The sequence below is a fragment of the Accipiter gentilis genome, chromosome 4, assembly GCF_929443795.1.
Source record: "Accipiter gentilis chromosome 4, bAccGen1.1, whole genome shotgun sequence".
NCBI classification, from domain to species: domain Eukaryota; kingdom Metazoa; phylum Chordata; class Aves; order Accipitriformes; family Accipitridae; genus Astur; species Astur gentilis.
In genome coordinates, this window is record NC_064883.1 from 27,730,971 (window position 1) to 27,747,380 (window position 16,410).

The 16,410-nt window shown below is 38.2% G+C and overlaps 1 protein-coding gene across 4 annotated transcripts in view; it reads left to right on the top strand.

Moving 5' to 3' along the window:
- Nucleotides 1-15,876, top strand: part of SPAG6 (sperm associated antigen 6) — a 38,582-nt gene extending 22,706 nt beyond the window's left edge. For 2 of the 4 annotated variants that reach the window (XM_049798211.1, XM_049798212.1), the window contains 5 exons: nt 2,087-2,239; nt 4,703-4,894; nt 6,084-6,200; nt 8,948-9,093; nt 11,307-11,967. In XM_049798211.1, coding sequence (XP_049654168.1) covers nt 2,087-2,239; nt 4,703-4,894; nt 6,084-6,200; nt 8,948-9,093; nt 11,307-11,373 — 675 coding nt within the window. In that variant the 3' untranslated portion in view covers nt 11,374-11,967. Of the gene's footprint in view, nt 1-2,086; nt 2,240-4,702; nt 4,895-6,083; nt 6,201-6,307; nt 6,418-8,947; nt 9,094-11,306; nt 11,968-14,233 lie in introns of those variants that run through there. The other 2 variants (XR_007505794.1, XM_049798213.1) reach the window with 2 other exon arrangements.
- Nucleotides 15,877-16,410: the final 534 nt, after the last annotated feature.

Here is a 16,410-nt window from a genome sequence, read left to right on the forward strand (position 1 = left end):
TGACAAGATCACCCTATAATAATAATAATAGATGGTGAGTGTCTTTTTAGAAAATCTTCTGGGGTGCTGGGATCACATTTTAATTATTTTTCCAATGACAGTGAAGGTCAAAATTCTCTTATTTATTATTAAACTGATGGTAGCTTCTTCTATTAGCTTGAGTTTGTAATTTTAGTCTCAGCATTTGCAGTGTTTTTGCCAATAATTGATATAGGAATGTGGGGATGTTTGGCCGAGGCAATACAAAACAAATAGGAAAACCAAATAATTATAACTATGTTAATGTGTCAGACCATAGACATAATTAAAAGGCTCTAAATATGACTCTGGAATGAAATACAAGCAATGTATTTGTGGAACGCACTAATGCTGAGCACAGCCATTTCAAAATCGTGATACTAGATTAACAATTGAGAAGTGTTTAAACATGTATATTGTGCTGTTTCTTCAGCCTGCTAGTCTTTAAGCTGCTGGTGATTAAAGTTTGCAGTCTTGTCACATTTCCTGCTCTCTCTCTGCACCTCATGAACAGTGCAACTTCACTTTCTCAAAAAAGTGAAGAAATTATCATTATCAAAGGGGGGCACTAGAGTCGGAAGCCAGAGGCCAAACTCACAAGACTGCAGGTAAAGTCAGAAGAGCTGCCAGCACAGGATCCTCCATGCAAGGAGAATTGGCTGTTCTAGCAGCTCTCCAAAGGAGCTGTAGGAATTATCTTGGTAGCTCCCAGTGGGAAGTCACAATCCACGTTTGACTTCAGAGTGACAGTGATCTCTGTCCATCTCTGAGCAACTCTATTCAAGCAACACATGTTGCAGCAGAGACAGATTGGCAAGTGATATTTCTAGAGGAGATGGCTGTGTTAGTCATGTGAGCATTGTGGCTTTTGGATCTCGGCTCTCTATCTGCATACGCAGTAAAATTCATGTGAAGGTTGGGATCTGGGGGACTTGCAGTGGGGCCTGAGGGCCACAGCACTGGGGAGCGTGTCTGTGCAGGAGCTCTGTGCGTCCAAAGTGCAGATGGCTGTGCCCAGGTGTAGGCTTGGTCGTCACTGGCTGCATTTCACAATCATGTGAACAGTTTCTCCTAAGTAACAACTTTAAATTCTACCTAGCTGTTTCATGAATGAAACAATCCCCTTTTAAAGGCTCTAAGGCAAAGGTGGATTTCATGTTTGTACAAATCAACTGGATGGGAAATCCACATGCCTCAGTTTTGTTCATTTAATTTTGACTTTTAAGAACATGTTTCATTTGCTTTGGAATCTTTGGGAAAAATGGGATATACCTAACAAGATAGAATCAAATAATCATAATATGAAATTATTTTAATTTCTATGCATTGTTGATATCATACATGCTTTATTGTTGTCCCTCAAGTGATGTAAGAATTGATACCTTTTGGAAAGAAACATGTTGCATAGCTTGATTATCACTTGAAAGGAAGGCTATATAATTTGGCATTCTGGGGCAAACTCCATCACCCATCAAGCGTGTTCCCTGGACACCTCCCTTGCAGCACCCTAACGTGGCAGAATGGTGTAGTCCAAGTCGGTTTTGCACATCCATGACAGTTGTCTTTGGCTTCATGCCTCTGGGGGGGGAATCCAACAAGGCGCTTATGCTGCAGAGGTTATCTAGAATGCAGGTAAGAGAAGAAGTGGGCCTTTCCCTCTGTCCCTGCACAGAATATATGATGTTGGCCTGGGAATGAATGGGCACTAGTATGAAAGAGTATCTGGCTCAGTAGGTGCATCTTCAAGGGCATTAATGTATTAGGCTGTCATTTACATGTTTCTTTGGTGTATACTAATGGAGTTGAGAGTATGTCATTCCATGCTATACAGCATCAAGAATTCAGAGTCCTGATTTCCTTGCAGTAAAGTCAAAAACAGAGTAGCAAACCAGCTTCATTCCTGAGAACTTCATGCTGCACTTAGCGCCCAACAGTCTGTATGACACATCACTCTTATTCCAGCTTTATTTTGTAAATCAGGAGCAATACATTTAAAGACTTTTCTAATGTAGTGCTTTATGCCTGTTGATACCTCACAGTATCTAATCTCTTCCATTTATCTTTTTAGCTTTCACAGCTTATAGTAAATGCAGGTGGAGTCGCTGCTGTGATTGATTGTATTGGCAGCTGCAGAGGGACTGTCAGACTGCCTGGCATCATGATGCTTGGTTATGTAGCAGCTCATTCGGAGAACCTGTCAATGGCAGTGATTGTCTCCAAGGTTAGCTATTACTTTGTCGTCTTCCTGTAATTCTTCAGTGGTATTCTGAGAAAGAGATACAAAGTAACATAGGCAGAGAAAATTTTTTGTGACAGAATTATATACTTGCTGTTGACGAATGCACTTTCTCCAAATATTGCTGCTTGCTATGGCTGAAATTATGTGGTAACCTGATCAAAGTGTGTCTTTGTGAAGTTAAACCTTTTATAAAATGTCCTGGATTAGTTTGTGAGTATCCATTTGTATTACAGCACATGATTCTTCTGTGTTGCAATTGCATGGTTACAGAAAATAAGTCAGTGAATGTCTATGGTCTGTTTCCTCTTAGAATGAATATTTGTGGCTACATCAAACCCCTTTTTGAAACAAGAATGTTTAATGGCACGTTCTTCATTGCACTAGCATGACTCTGCTAGTACCTCTAAAGTAGTCTGGCAACAGAAATATTCAGACTTGAAAAGACCTTAGTAGTACGGTTTGATTCAGTTGTGCAAGTGACATTTCAAATGAGATAAGCAACACATTTTCAGGTTTAAATAAATTCTGCTGGACAATGATATAGAAGGGACAGAATGTTCAATATTCACAATAGGTGAAATTAGTTCCTGACATAACATTATCCACATCAGAATATTAACTAATGAGAGGAGGAAGGATGTAATTTCACTGAGCATTGTTGGCCCATTTTCACACTATGTCTGTCATTTAAAATATACTGTATGAGTGGAAACAACAAAACAATAAAAACAGAGGAACAGAAATGTCTTCTAGTAGGAATGTAAGTTAAAAAATGGAAATCGCTACAATATATCATCAATGAGTATGCAGGGAAGGTAGCAGTGATCAAAAACTTGCTCTTCTGCATTTGAAAACTAAAGAAATAGACAATTTTTCCTTGCCCTCTCTGGAGACCCTTTCCTTGCCCTTCTCTGGATGTGTCTCTGTCTCTCCACTTTCAGGGATGCCTCAAGCAAATATGCTCCTGCTCTTGAGTGCTTGACATTAAGTAGGATGAATCCAGGATTAAGTTCATGAGGAAGCACCTAAGGATAAATTTTTGAAGAGTAATAATGGTTACTACCATAACTGAGTGGGAGTGCAGTGAGAGATGTTGTAGGGATCTGTGTAAACTCTCATTAAATTAAATATTTTAATGAATGTTCCACAAAAGAAACCCAAATAAACCCAAACCCTGTTTAAAAAAAAAAAAAAAAAAATTGCTTCAGGGGAAACTAAGCTTGTGGAGTGGTACTGTGCTGAGGACAGGGCTTGGTAAACTGGAACCATTTGAAAGAAATGCACTGTGGCATAACGACATGCAGTTACACATCTATGATGTTATGATGTAATGATGGAAAGTGATAGCTCCATTCTGCAGTACTGTATCCTGGAAAGGATGAATTTTGAAAAATGATTTTTTGGATCATACTGGACAAATACGTCATTGTGGCCTTCTGCTGCAGTGCAGTGGCAAAAAAAAAAAAACAAAAACAAAACAAAAAAATTCAGTCCTTTGCAGTATTAAAGAGTGGAAGATGAAGCATTATTGGAAAAGAGAAGTTAATCTATATAGTTCTGTTATATAGTGCATCTAGTAAATGATTCTATGATTCTATAGTATATACTGTATATAGTATATTCTGTATATAGTGTGTATAGTTCTGTTGTCTGTATTTGAAAAGGATCTTGAAAAAAAATCTGAAGAGTGTACAGAAAAGACTAAAAAATGATCCATGGGATGGAGAAAAAGGTTTTCTAGTTAGAGGTTTAGTAGCCTTGCCTTACCTAAAGTAGCATGAAATTATTCCTATTGAAGTATCCTGGCATAAAATACCAGCTACTAAGTAGCTCCATAATCCTGTGGAGAAAGGATTAAAGACTGTGACCCTGAACCAGAACAACTTCAGTAACAGCTGGATGTGAGTGAGGTATTCTCTGTCTCTTGATGTCTTCAAATCAAGAGTTGAAATATTTCTGGAAGTTATTGGGTGAGTCAAACATGAACTATTGGACTCAAGAAGAGGTTAGTAAGTTGAAATTTAGTCCTGTGGATTAAAAAAAGACTCAATGATTGAGCCCTTCTGGTCTTAAACTGCTTTGATAGATTCATAAACACTCAAATTCTTTCCTTTTCAGTCTGACAAAACTGAAGCCTTTACTGTTAGTAGAGCCCGAATTGTCATGTATTCCTTTTATCCCTTAAATGTGTGTGTTAGCTCAAACTGCCTTCTGACTTAGAACATTGAATCTGTTTCTTTCTTTAATCAGATTTATAAGGTTTATTAAAAATCCTTGCTAGTCATGAAGTTGTAAAAATATGACACCACTAGCATGTGTTCTCTTATAGCTTATTTTAGAAGAAGAGTGTAAACAGAGAAACATTTTCTAACAATCTGTATCAGTTTCAAGTTGTCCTTCCCTGGTATAGGTTTATAAAGGTTGTGCTTTTGATTAATGCTACAGGGAATACCACCACTGTGTGCCTGCTTGATAGAAGAACATGAAGATCATATTAAGGCAGCAGCTGCTTGGGCCTTGGGACAGGTTGGAAGACATACTCCTGAGCATGCACGAGCTGTTGCAGTAGCAAATGTACTACCCACACTGCTTGCTATGTATATGGACACACGCAGTTCAGAAGATCTTCAAATGAAAGCAAGTATATTTGTAGTATCTGCAGTATGAGATATTTATTGTAATCAACAGGTATAAGTGCTTAAAACCTACTAAATGGTATGTGCTTTTATTGATGTTCATCAAGTCACAGATTTCCTGGGTGTAGGGTGTCTGAAGGCTGTGTGTCATTTATTAGGATGGGCTGGTCTTAACAGGTGTGCATATGGTGCATACCAAATCATATAGTACAGCCACAGCAGTCTAGTCCCTCATTTTCTTCCCAGTTTAGAACAGAGTTGCATACATCCCTAAATGCTGTAATTTCTTGTGAGTGACTAATTTCTAATAATCTATTTTTTTTAAAGTGTAAGCTTGTCCTTGTAGTAGATTTGCTTACATTTTTATTATTATAATAAAACTGTAACAAATACTCAAAGCTCTGCTCTTGAAAACATGCAACTGTTCATGTTTAAGGCCTTTCTTGTGTGGGAGCTAGTGGAGTTGTAGTTTGGTAAAGTGTATTTTTGAGCAACAGTAAGTGAACCAGCTGAAGAGTATAGTATGACAGGATATGGTCTCCCATGTTGTACTATGCTTCCACTATGTACATTCCACTGAAGTATAACATTCCAGATCTGTAAAATAACTTTTGTGTAGTCATTTTCAGTGGTACCAAAATATCAAGGCCAAATTAGCTGTAGCTATAATCCTACCCAAGAAGGTCATTACTGCTTGTAGCAGTCAACATTAAGTCTGTTTTCAGAAACTAAGCACTGATGTACAACTGTTACACTCTCTCTTTCCCCCTCTGCCTGGATGGTAGTGCACTTTGCTATCCCAGACCAGCAGACTCTCCTAGTAAGCCACTTCTAAAATACAATCTTTTAAAATGTGTTTTGACTTAGCTTTCTTATTATATTACAGTACTTCAATTTACTTAAAGGGTCTACTCCTGCTTCCATTGTAGTCAAAAGAAAATTGCCATTACTTTGACAGTAGATAATATAATAAGAATATGATGCACTGTAGGTTCTGAGGTTTAATAAATTTAAGTAGAAAATTGATTCTTCATTAAGTGACCTGATAGATATCATAGTTTTTGTTCAGAAAATGCTCTTTGAGAATTCTGATCAATTTGCTTTTTTGATCAGACTTCAGTGATATGACATGAATTCTTGCTGTTTTCATTGATGTCTTACTAGAGAAATTTTATTTTGCATTTCAATAGACTAAAAAAGCCTTAAAGAACATCCTTCAGAAATGCACGTATCTTCCAGCACTTGAACCATTGCTGCATGATGCCCCTCCCAATATTATGAAACACATTGTTGGGCAGTTTAGTAAGGTAAGAAAAGGCTCTGCTTGATAAGTGATGTTAATTGTTTTCCATTTAGCAAGGAAGCTATCTTTCCAAAGATGAAATCTCTCTAAAGGTCCCAGTTGTTTTCTCAGAATCCTCAAGCATTCCCTGCAGAAGCAGTTTGGAGCATCCTGTTCTTTTGTCCGATAAAGCTGGATACTGTTTCATCTGGAACCTGCCATAATTCATCCTAAGACTGGGAAAACAGTTGCTTATAAGCAAGGTGTTTTTTTTCTTCCTTGCCTCTTGAGATTGAGTGGAATATTAACTCACGTGCAAATATTTTCACTGAGCCAATGTATCACATAAATCCTAACCACATCTGTTTTAGATAAAGTACAAGCTGTCTGTACAGGAGTGACTTAAGTCAGGTATTTTACAATAATCTAGAGTATAAAGCCTTCACCACTTTTATCCTCATTAATTTTCAGTCTCAATTAAGTAAGTGTAAAAATCCCAAATATTTTCTCTTGCCTCTCAAAATTTGAAACTGTTTGTTATTAATTACATTGTTGATTTGAGTGCAGCATGTAAAAAGTGATACAAATTAATAAAAATATTTCAAATTATTTAAGTAATTGCTAACTAATCAGGAGATTTCCAGTGTGTGCAATGTTCACCAGCTGTTGGGAATCCTGCTCAGCTATAGACTATCTTTAGTGCAATACTCTGCTGTGTAATCTGTTAGCAGGGGGTACCAGGCTCTCTTGGTGAGGTGTTCTTTCTGGAAATGGCCAAGTAAAACGTGCTTGATATTCAGTTCTGATTATCACAGATCTGGAAGCACTATTGTTTGCATTGCAGATTCCTGATTACATTGCCACACTTAGGTTTGTCCCTGTCTTCTTGCGAAGACAATACAAAGATTGGAGATTTGCACAGAATCCAGTGCCTTTTGCTTCTGTGTGCTGACTGGAGCTATTAATGAGCTAAGTGCATAGTAACTGGTTACCCAGTGTATAGATTTGAAATTTGTTGTTTGCTGTTGAAGTGGTTTTGTATCCTTCGTATCAGCTGATGTTTTTTTTTGGTTTTTCTTCTTCTACAAACAAACTATACTTGTCTGGCATTTGCTCTTCTGAAGTATACATTTAAAATTAAGTTCTCTGTAGTAAAAGCATTTTTCTCTCCTGTATCATAGCTTGGGAATTTCCTATTCTTAGAGCTGTGGTGTATTACTTCTGTGGGCTTATTTATAGCACAGTAAAAGCCTTATTTCTGAGCTGTGCTTCAGAGCGGGATGCTATCCGTTCTTGGTGCTGGACTGTGTCATTTTAGCATTATCATCTTCAGGGTCTGTGCAATTCTGTGCTGTCTCAGTTTGGACTGGGGGAAGGGACTGTGTCTCAGAGGTGCCGTCTGTCTTTAGGGCCTCTTCCAAGAGAGCTTTCTGCTGTCTTATCCAGCCTGGGAGTCACAGTGTGGAGGAGGAAGGCAGGGAAAGGGCCATATCCTGTCTCCTTGCTAGTTCCTCCTTGGCAGTTCTTGTTGTGGGAGATAGGTGGAAACAGCCGTCTTTTCAGTTCCCACAATGAAATGTTCATAGTTGTTCCTGACACTTCTATGGAGCATATAAGAGGGAGAAGTCTCTATGCCCCCCTGTTTTTTCTTTACCTGTCTATTGATTTTGTACAGCATAGAGGGACAAGAGAAATGAAGGCTGTTTGCCTATATGCATGGCAGAAATCTCATCTTTCTTTTCCTTCATCCTTTTAGGGAGTCCCTTCCTCCTTCAAGGCTCTCATTTTACACTGAGATACAGTCAAATTTATGGCTTGATTTGTGTGACCAGTGTGAAGGCTTACAAAATGCTTTTGCCCCCACAGTATGTAACTCTCAGAGTTGGTTTTGAAACTATCTGGTTTTGTTGTAGATGCAGCTGATGTCTTGCATTATGTCTGAACCCCCCCCCCTTTTTTTTTTTTTTTTTTAATATTATTGCAGCCCTTGGGCCTATGGACTACATGCTGTCATTCTCCCTCGCCTGGCCCAGCCCCCACCGCCCTCCCTCCCTCCTGTCCTCTGGACAGAGCTGCATATTGGCATCACTCAGGGAGCACAGAATGTATTGTCTGATCATTTCTGCTTCTCATCCCCTTTGGCTGCAGAAACTTCACATTTTTGCTTTTTGTGTGTGTGTGTGTAAAAGGCTTCCATGGCTACACAGTGTGTTGTAAGATTTTAATATCTAGGAATTTAATAGTAGCATGTAATGCTTCAAGGCTGCATTGTTCACTTGCAACAATTCTCAGTATTGTTTTCATGCACTAATCTATACTAGATCATTATAATGATATAAAATTCCGCTCTACAATTAAACTGTGGGAATTGACATAAAAGACCTGAATAACTTGGTTTAAGTGGAACAGATGCTGCTGTTATTCCATGTTAGTGTTCTGTTTTTATTATCTATTTAATCTCCACAATCTTATTGTCTCCATAGGAATAATTCAAGAAATATTATTTATGTAAAGATAAATATTCAATTCATTATTTTTATATATGTTATGTATTAAAGCACAATTTAAATTATGTTATAACCATAAAGGGCTGGTTTATGATTTTTTCCTGTGCAACTGGGTGTTAAAATACAGTAGTCATTACAGATGTTGTACCTCTGATGTTCCATTTTATCTGTCCTCTGAATTAAAAACAGATAAGCAATATTTGAACCTAGTAGCATAGAGATTCCTTTAAAAGAATATTTTTTTAATGTACTTTTCTGTGTGTAGGTGTTACCACATGACAGTAAAGCACGTCGTCTCTTTGTAACAACTGGTGGACTTAAAAAGGTTCAAGAAATAAAAGCAGAACGTGGGTCACTTCTTCAGGAATATATCAACACTATTAACAATTGCTATCCAGAGGAAATAGTAAGGTAGGGAAAATTAAATTTAAAAAATTCATCCTTAGAACATTGTTAGATGTTTTTCACAGGAACAATGCAAAGCAAGAATTTAAAATATTAATTTAACTTATACATGAATTTTGTTTTTTAGTAAAACAGCATAACATTTGGTTAACTGCCCCAGTGGTAACACAACTGCTAGACACGTACTTTTGACCACCTTCTCTTTTCTGATTGTTTTTGGAATCAAATTTCTTTGTAAACAAAGCCCAAATAATCAGGCTTTTGCAGGAAGCTGGGAAGAAAAGTCAGTCCTGCACTACCCAGACAGACTCTGAAGCTTCAGCACAACCACTCTCATATTAATGAATGTCTGTTGGAAGTTTAGTTCATCTTGGTAACTTATTTATGGATTACTCAGGCTCCAAAATACATGTATTGGTGAATCTTTGGTTGCATCCTTGACTTCCCTAAGAGCCTGTCTGAACTAGTGTGTTCAGAAGCTCCTTTGAAAGTTCCTCTGATGTACAGAGGGTCCAGAGGCTCTCTTGCACAGTTGCTCTGCCCACAGCTGCCCTTCCTCCCCCAGCCTCATCATGAGGCTTAAGTGTTATATAAAAGGACCATACACCAGCTGTCTGCACCAAGTTGAACTTTGCCCTTAATGAATACAGAAACACTATTAAATAGCTTACAGTCAAAATGTCACCATCCTAAATTGTAATAATGAGAGAAATGCCCTCCTAGATTCTAGATATCCATTTACCAGTCCTTCACTCCATCAACACATCAAAAGGATGTTGCACTCATGCGCTCCCTCTACAGGCTCTGAAAATTTGCATCATCAATTTTAATTATAGCAACAGAGTTCTTCAGCTAATAGTAGCTACAAACCAAGTCACACAAAATGAAGCCCTGTATGTCTCCACAAGGAAAAGCCAGTGGCTGGCAAATGGGTAAAAGCAAAATCATAAAGAAACTTCATTCTGCAGCTGATACTTCAGAGGGAAAGAGGACATTTGCTTATGCTTTTCTGGATATAATTATTGTTTCTTTGTTACAGCTATCCCCCCCCCCCCCCCCCCCAATGAAACAAGGTTACTCATGTAGACTGGGATGTAATAAAGAAAAGGGCCCCTTCGAGCATCTCCTGCTTGCCTCTTTGTGCTACTGCCTGATGTTGGTTGTGCTGCCTGAGGCACAGCTGCTATAATAGACTCCAGCTCTGGGTTTGTCCTGGAGACCTGTTATTTTAGGCTGTTTGCAGACTGAATATAATAATGCATTGAAAAGTTAGCTTTACAATGAGAGAACTAATATGAGTTTTAAAAAGGGTTACATTATGCAGAAATCATCCAGAAAATGAAAATCAACAAGGTAAATGGATCTTTCTTTGGTGTGAAAACGTTGGGGATTTCTACTTGAATGCATTTTAGGCATGCATTACATGCAAGTATGTTCCTCTCTATAGTTAAAGCTTACAGGGCTCAGAGATGACAATTTACATGCCTGCAAAACCAGAAATATACTGAGATGTATGTTTTTAGAATAACACAGTAATAAATTTTAGATACTCTTGACCTGGAAAACAAGAACTAAATGCAGCTTTGGTGATGCTTGCATATTGGAAGCATGTAGTTGGTCCATTGTGGAAAACCAACTGAATGACAGCAGGACAATAATGGCACCATAGAGTCCTACTCTAATGAAACCCTATTGGATAATCTCCGTCCTTGAGTTGGCATTGGAGACAGAAGGTCATTGTGATAATTTTTTTTGTTCCAGAATCAATGTGTCTCACATTGATGTAGACTTCACATTAGCTTTGGGGTGTGTGCTTATGTTTGATGAACAGCTGTAGACTATTGTTGTCTGGCAGCCTATGGTTCTGTGTAAACTCATGCTTTTTTATTAAAGGCCATAATTTCAAAAGAAGTTAACATCTACATTTCTCAGTAAAGACAATGCTTATGACTGCTGAACTTATCTAAAAACTAGCCACTTACTTACGTGCCCTAAAAGAAGCTAAACATATTTTTGAAAACTTGACTTTTAAGTATAAATGATAACATAAGATGAAAAGCAGGCTCTTAAAACATTGTAGAGGAATAACTGTAGAATTCCTTGACCAGTGTTTAATGCTAGGATTTTTTCCTGATCAATAGAAATATGAATAGTGTTTCATTACTTAGCACAGAACATGCCTTGTAGTCTAATGCACAAACAAAATGTTTCTCTTTCAGGTATTATTCCCCTGGATATTCTGAGATACTTCTGGAAAGGTTGGAAAATTACCAGCCAGTTTTATAAACTTCATTTTTTTTATTAGAGCTGTATTTCACATTTATGCCTTTATGACTATAATACGAATACAGCTGTTGAAACTCTTGTTTGATTCTGAAATCTCCTTCTACTGTTTGAACTACTGAAAGAGCTCAGCAATTCCAGCAAGCTATATTTTGTTCTTTATAAACTTGTTTGATAAGTTTTTGTCCTTTTTGTTTTTTCTCTAACATTACTACCAGATATTGTAGCATATATGAATGGAATTTCACGCAGGGGTGATGATTTATCACAGAAGCTTTTTTAGAATCAGTCATTTCCTTTTCCTTCCACAAGAAAGGTTTGTTATTATCTCATTCAAATTTTACCATTCTCAGTACTGTAGCCATTTTCCCCTTTTGCTTTTGCATATTGTTTAGAGCTTCCCAAGCTCGATGAAGGGGAAAAAGCTGGCCCCTGTGCTTTTTTCTAATTATGGAATCCATTCTGCACTGAGATATCTCCTACTGCTACCTTTCAGAAAGTAATGTAATGTGATTTTGCATCTCCAAACATGTTAGTAGCTGTTAAATAAAGAAATAATCAGATCTGATGATGATAAAAGGGCTGAATTCTGCATGATATGATAGTGTGGTGGTCCTGGCATGGTAGATAACACATCTTCTGCAAAAGTCTTCCTAATTAAGGCAGGATTCACTGTGGAGGGAAGGAGCAATACACTGTTTGGTGTATGCATTGTTGTTCCTCTTGGAAAGGACAGAGTGAACTTAGAAGTTCCATGGGCACAAAGGGAAGGACGCTGGGAGGTTTGGCTCCATTTGAGTCAGCAGCAAATTTGTGTGGCTCAGAAGAGAGGAGAATTACTTGGCTGCAGGAACACTGTTAGGAAAGTTCTGAGCACATTCAGAGGAAACCTGAGGACACTGGAGTCCCACTGATTGGAGTGATGGGACCAAGGCTGCTCAGTACTTATTCTTCAAGAGGTGAAATTGCTGCAGAATTGAACTGAAGCACACTTGGAACTTAGTCTTGAAGTTGCAGATCACATTGATGTGGAGGTTATTGGAGGTATGAGCTCTTGTGTGTCTGTAGAACATCCTTGAAATATTTTTGCCTTCTTATGTAGAGTGAAAAGAATTTTACATTCTGCTTAATGCTCTGGTATACTGTAGCAGCATACAACCCTTTAATATTCCCTAATATGTAACTGTCTTTTACCATTTTTTGTTGTTCTAACCATTTTTGTTTTACTATGCAGCAGTTTTTTGTGGTTTGTTGTTGTTGTTGTTGTTGTTTTTCCTAAAGAGTAATAAACAGTGTTTCTGGAATGGGATGTTGAAATACTGGCAGCCACAAGGAAAGACAATTTTTGAAAACCCCCGCAGGAGAGAAACTTGTCTACTTTCTTAAACATATTAACTGAATGAGTTTATAAAACAGGAATAGTCTCTTCTATTACTCGTAAAACAGGAGCAAAGACTTATTGCAGTTGGAAATGATTTAGAGTGGCTTTTCTCTGCCAAATTCCAAATGACTATTTTCTTTTATTCTTGTCAGCATATTTTTCAACAGTTTACAAAAACATGGATGGGCTATCTTGTGTTAAGGTTTAATTCTACAGAGGGCTGTGCTCCCGCTGTGAGGTATTTGGTGCTCTCAGACTCTGCTCTTCAGAAGGAGCAGGGGATAGACAGCCTAACTGAGATGGATACCGTTGGTGTCATGAATACCGGTATAGAAGCCACACCAGCTGGGTTAGCCCACATCAGAGTGAAAAGTCTTGGAACTGACTAGTTTCTACCAAATGCCTTTTCGTTTTTGGTGTTTATATTCTGACATTATTAATGCTAGGACACTAGTGGAAAAACATTAGGTCTATTAAAAAGATTGTTGTAATACTCAATAATTTTCTCACGTGCATTATGGATATTTAAAAATAAAATCTTGTACAATCTCTAAAAGAATATGTAATGGAAAGGCTTCCAGACAGTCTTGAAGGATCTGAAACCTTTATTTTCCCTAGCAGAACAGAAATGGTGCAGAGGGCTGAATGCAGTTGCAGTGCAGATGGGAGCAGGGTAGGCATGGAGCTGTGTACCCATAGCTGCATCATGTGCTTGGGAGCACACCCACACCACACAATGCTAATGTATATGTTTTGTATGGAGAGAGCAAAGAGGCTTCAGTCCCCTGACAAATGTGCTCCTGCTGTGTCACACTGTGCTACACTGTAAGGATTCCACAGGGTTAAATTTCAATGCCTAAACAATTTGCTCACAGTCTTTTCACAGTCTTTTTCTGATTCCTGACAAAGGAAATGATTGCACAAGGCAAACCTTCAAAGCGATCTGATTGTGCAGAGCACAATCTAAATCAGACCTAGCAAAAATACATCTTTACACCAGCTAGGCAGTTCTGTCCTAAGCCAGTGGCTGTTTGGCCTTTTGTTGCAGGACTCTCCTGGACGATGCCACATCCCATTAGGCTGTGGCAGCACAAAGTCCCCTCCCGCATACTTTGAGACCCCCTCAGCTCTTCTTTGCTGGCAGGCTGCTTCCCTGCATTGTACTTATAGCTTCTGGCTGGAGGTTTCTCAGGAGGTATGTGTCTGCACAGTGCAGATCCTAGCCAGAATTATCACTAATTTGTATTTTAGGCTTACATTACTAGGGTAAGAGTTGCTCTTTTCCTGTAGTGTTTCACGAGTTCCGATGTACAGCATTTCTATTCCATCCTCTTATTTGGCTTAAGTCATCATCTAAAGCTATATTAATGTTTGTAATTGCTACTCTGGCAGGCTTCAAGAGTTTATCATTTGCCTCGATTACATAGAATAAAATGTAGATTTGCATTTTAATTAATTGTGTAAATGCTGTTTTCATGGTAGCTTGTGACTGATCCTAGAGAAGATGAAGAACAGGCTCATTTTGCAGCTTAAGCCTGACACCACCTTGGATGTTTGTCTCAGCTTACCACTCCACAGTGCCTACTTCTGAGCTTAGGACATACAAGCATTTCAAGTAAGAGTCCCTCTCACAGAGGTGGCTTATTAAGACACACAAAGAAAATTAAGCCAGTGCTTTGGCAGAACTAAATGTAAGCGGAGACAGCCCTTAAATCATTTTGCCAGTTCCTTTGAGTGCAGCATTGGGACTTTTCAACCCAAGTCTTTAAAGATCTTCTCTGGGGGCCCGAGCCATGATTTTTGTCTACATTACTACAGCTATTATTACATCTACAGATGTAAACCAGGGCCTTGAAAGAACATGTGGATGTGTAAAACTTTACCATATTTCATTCAGTGGATGGATTAACTGGCCTACAAAAGCTCCATTCTTTATCTGAATGACTGGAAACCAAGAGCATATGAAAAGGGGAAATTCAAGGAGTTCAACTCTTGTGCATATAATATGTTCTGCATTTCCAGAGGGATTTACCAGGGGATTGCTTTGTCTCATCTGAAGTGATCAATCTGCTGGAGATCTGCATCTTAACAAACAAATGAACAAACTGTTGAAGGAGCTGAATGGAACTGGTGAAGGAAGAAATGAATCTCATTTTGTGAAGTAAAGCATAAAGTTACTGTAATTAGAAAGCAGATGGAGTGTGGGTAGATCCTCAGTGTTCTTGGTGAGTTCTAAAGGGGTTGTGAATTAGCTTGGCCAAGAGGGAGTTTTGGGCATGGAGGATGCCATGGGATAGCCTTCAGCTTCTGGTGTAAATTGGAGTTCGCCGATTTTGGGGCATGTAGGGGTGGCTGACTATCCTCCCTTCAGGTGAAGAATCCGTGAAAGCATGCTTGCCTCAGTATCTTCCTTAATGGCTGCTTAGTGTCCAGTGTCTTCGTTGTTAGACTTCTGGATGTCACTATGTGACCAGGGCAGAAAAAAGATAGGGAGTAGTGCTAGATTGCAAAGCCAGTGGTTCCACTTCTTGTACTGACATAGGATTGCTTTTATGGTCTTGGATAATTACTACAAATCCCTATGTATCATCATCTTCAGCTGTGAAGTATCTGTTATACTCCTTTGTTAACTTGCAGAGTGCTGGGAAAATTAAATTCATATGAGAGGTCGATGCAGCAGAACTTAAGTTCTTTATAACTAATACCATATTCAGAAAGGAATATTGTTCAAGAACCTACAAAAATTCACTTAAGAAATCTTCAAGATGCTGATTTTTAGAATTTGAATTGAACTCCAGTGGATTTTGTGAGTTTCCTCATCTGACACAATTTGAAGGGATCTTGGAGAAAGAGAAAATTACAGTGTCTCTCATGACTATACTAAAACTATTTGTGTCATTTTTGTATAATACTTAACTGTTAATATTGATGCTACTATGCTGTATTCTGTAGTTACCTCTATAATTTAGCTAGTGAAAATACTAATTACGTTATTACCGCTGTACTGTATTTCTAGATACTGCACAAAAGATTGAATTAGAAAATACATATAAGCAATACTAAAGCATACTTTGGTGATGAGAATGCTTTTTAAACCAGGAAATGGTATTGTGCTGCCTTTCATAAGAAGTTACTCTTACTTGAGTTAAACACGTTTTGTAGTTGGTTGTGTACCCTCCTACCCAGAGGACCGATTGTGAGGTTTGCTGAGTGCTCAGCAAAGTGCTGAGGACCATGATCTGTAGCAGAAACCAGTTGTGTTCACTATCATGCATCAGCAAGCTATGGAGAGGAACGATGTGAGGGTACTAATGTCATCATCTTAACAGATTTCCACAGAGATTTTGAAGGCTTGCTTTTTCTTCATAAAAATATGCTTGTTCCTACTAGTTCCTACCTTCAAATTGAGTTAAATAATAGGTACCCAGATTAACTTTAGCTGTCTATATTTTGTTCCTTTTATAACAAAAATTAAATTTTGGGAGGGTGGGAAGTGTGTTAACGTCTTTCTTTAAAACAAAGTTCTTGATTATTTTTTGTGTCAAACTCAGCAACAAAACTCTTTGTAATCTTGTGACAAGATCTGTGCCCTTTGCTCTCAAGGAAAGTTTTGTCTTCGCTGATACAGACTAGTGATGTGTTTAATCCCTGTTGTCCTA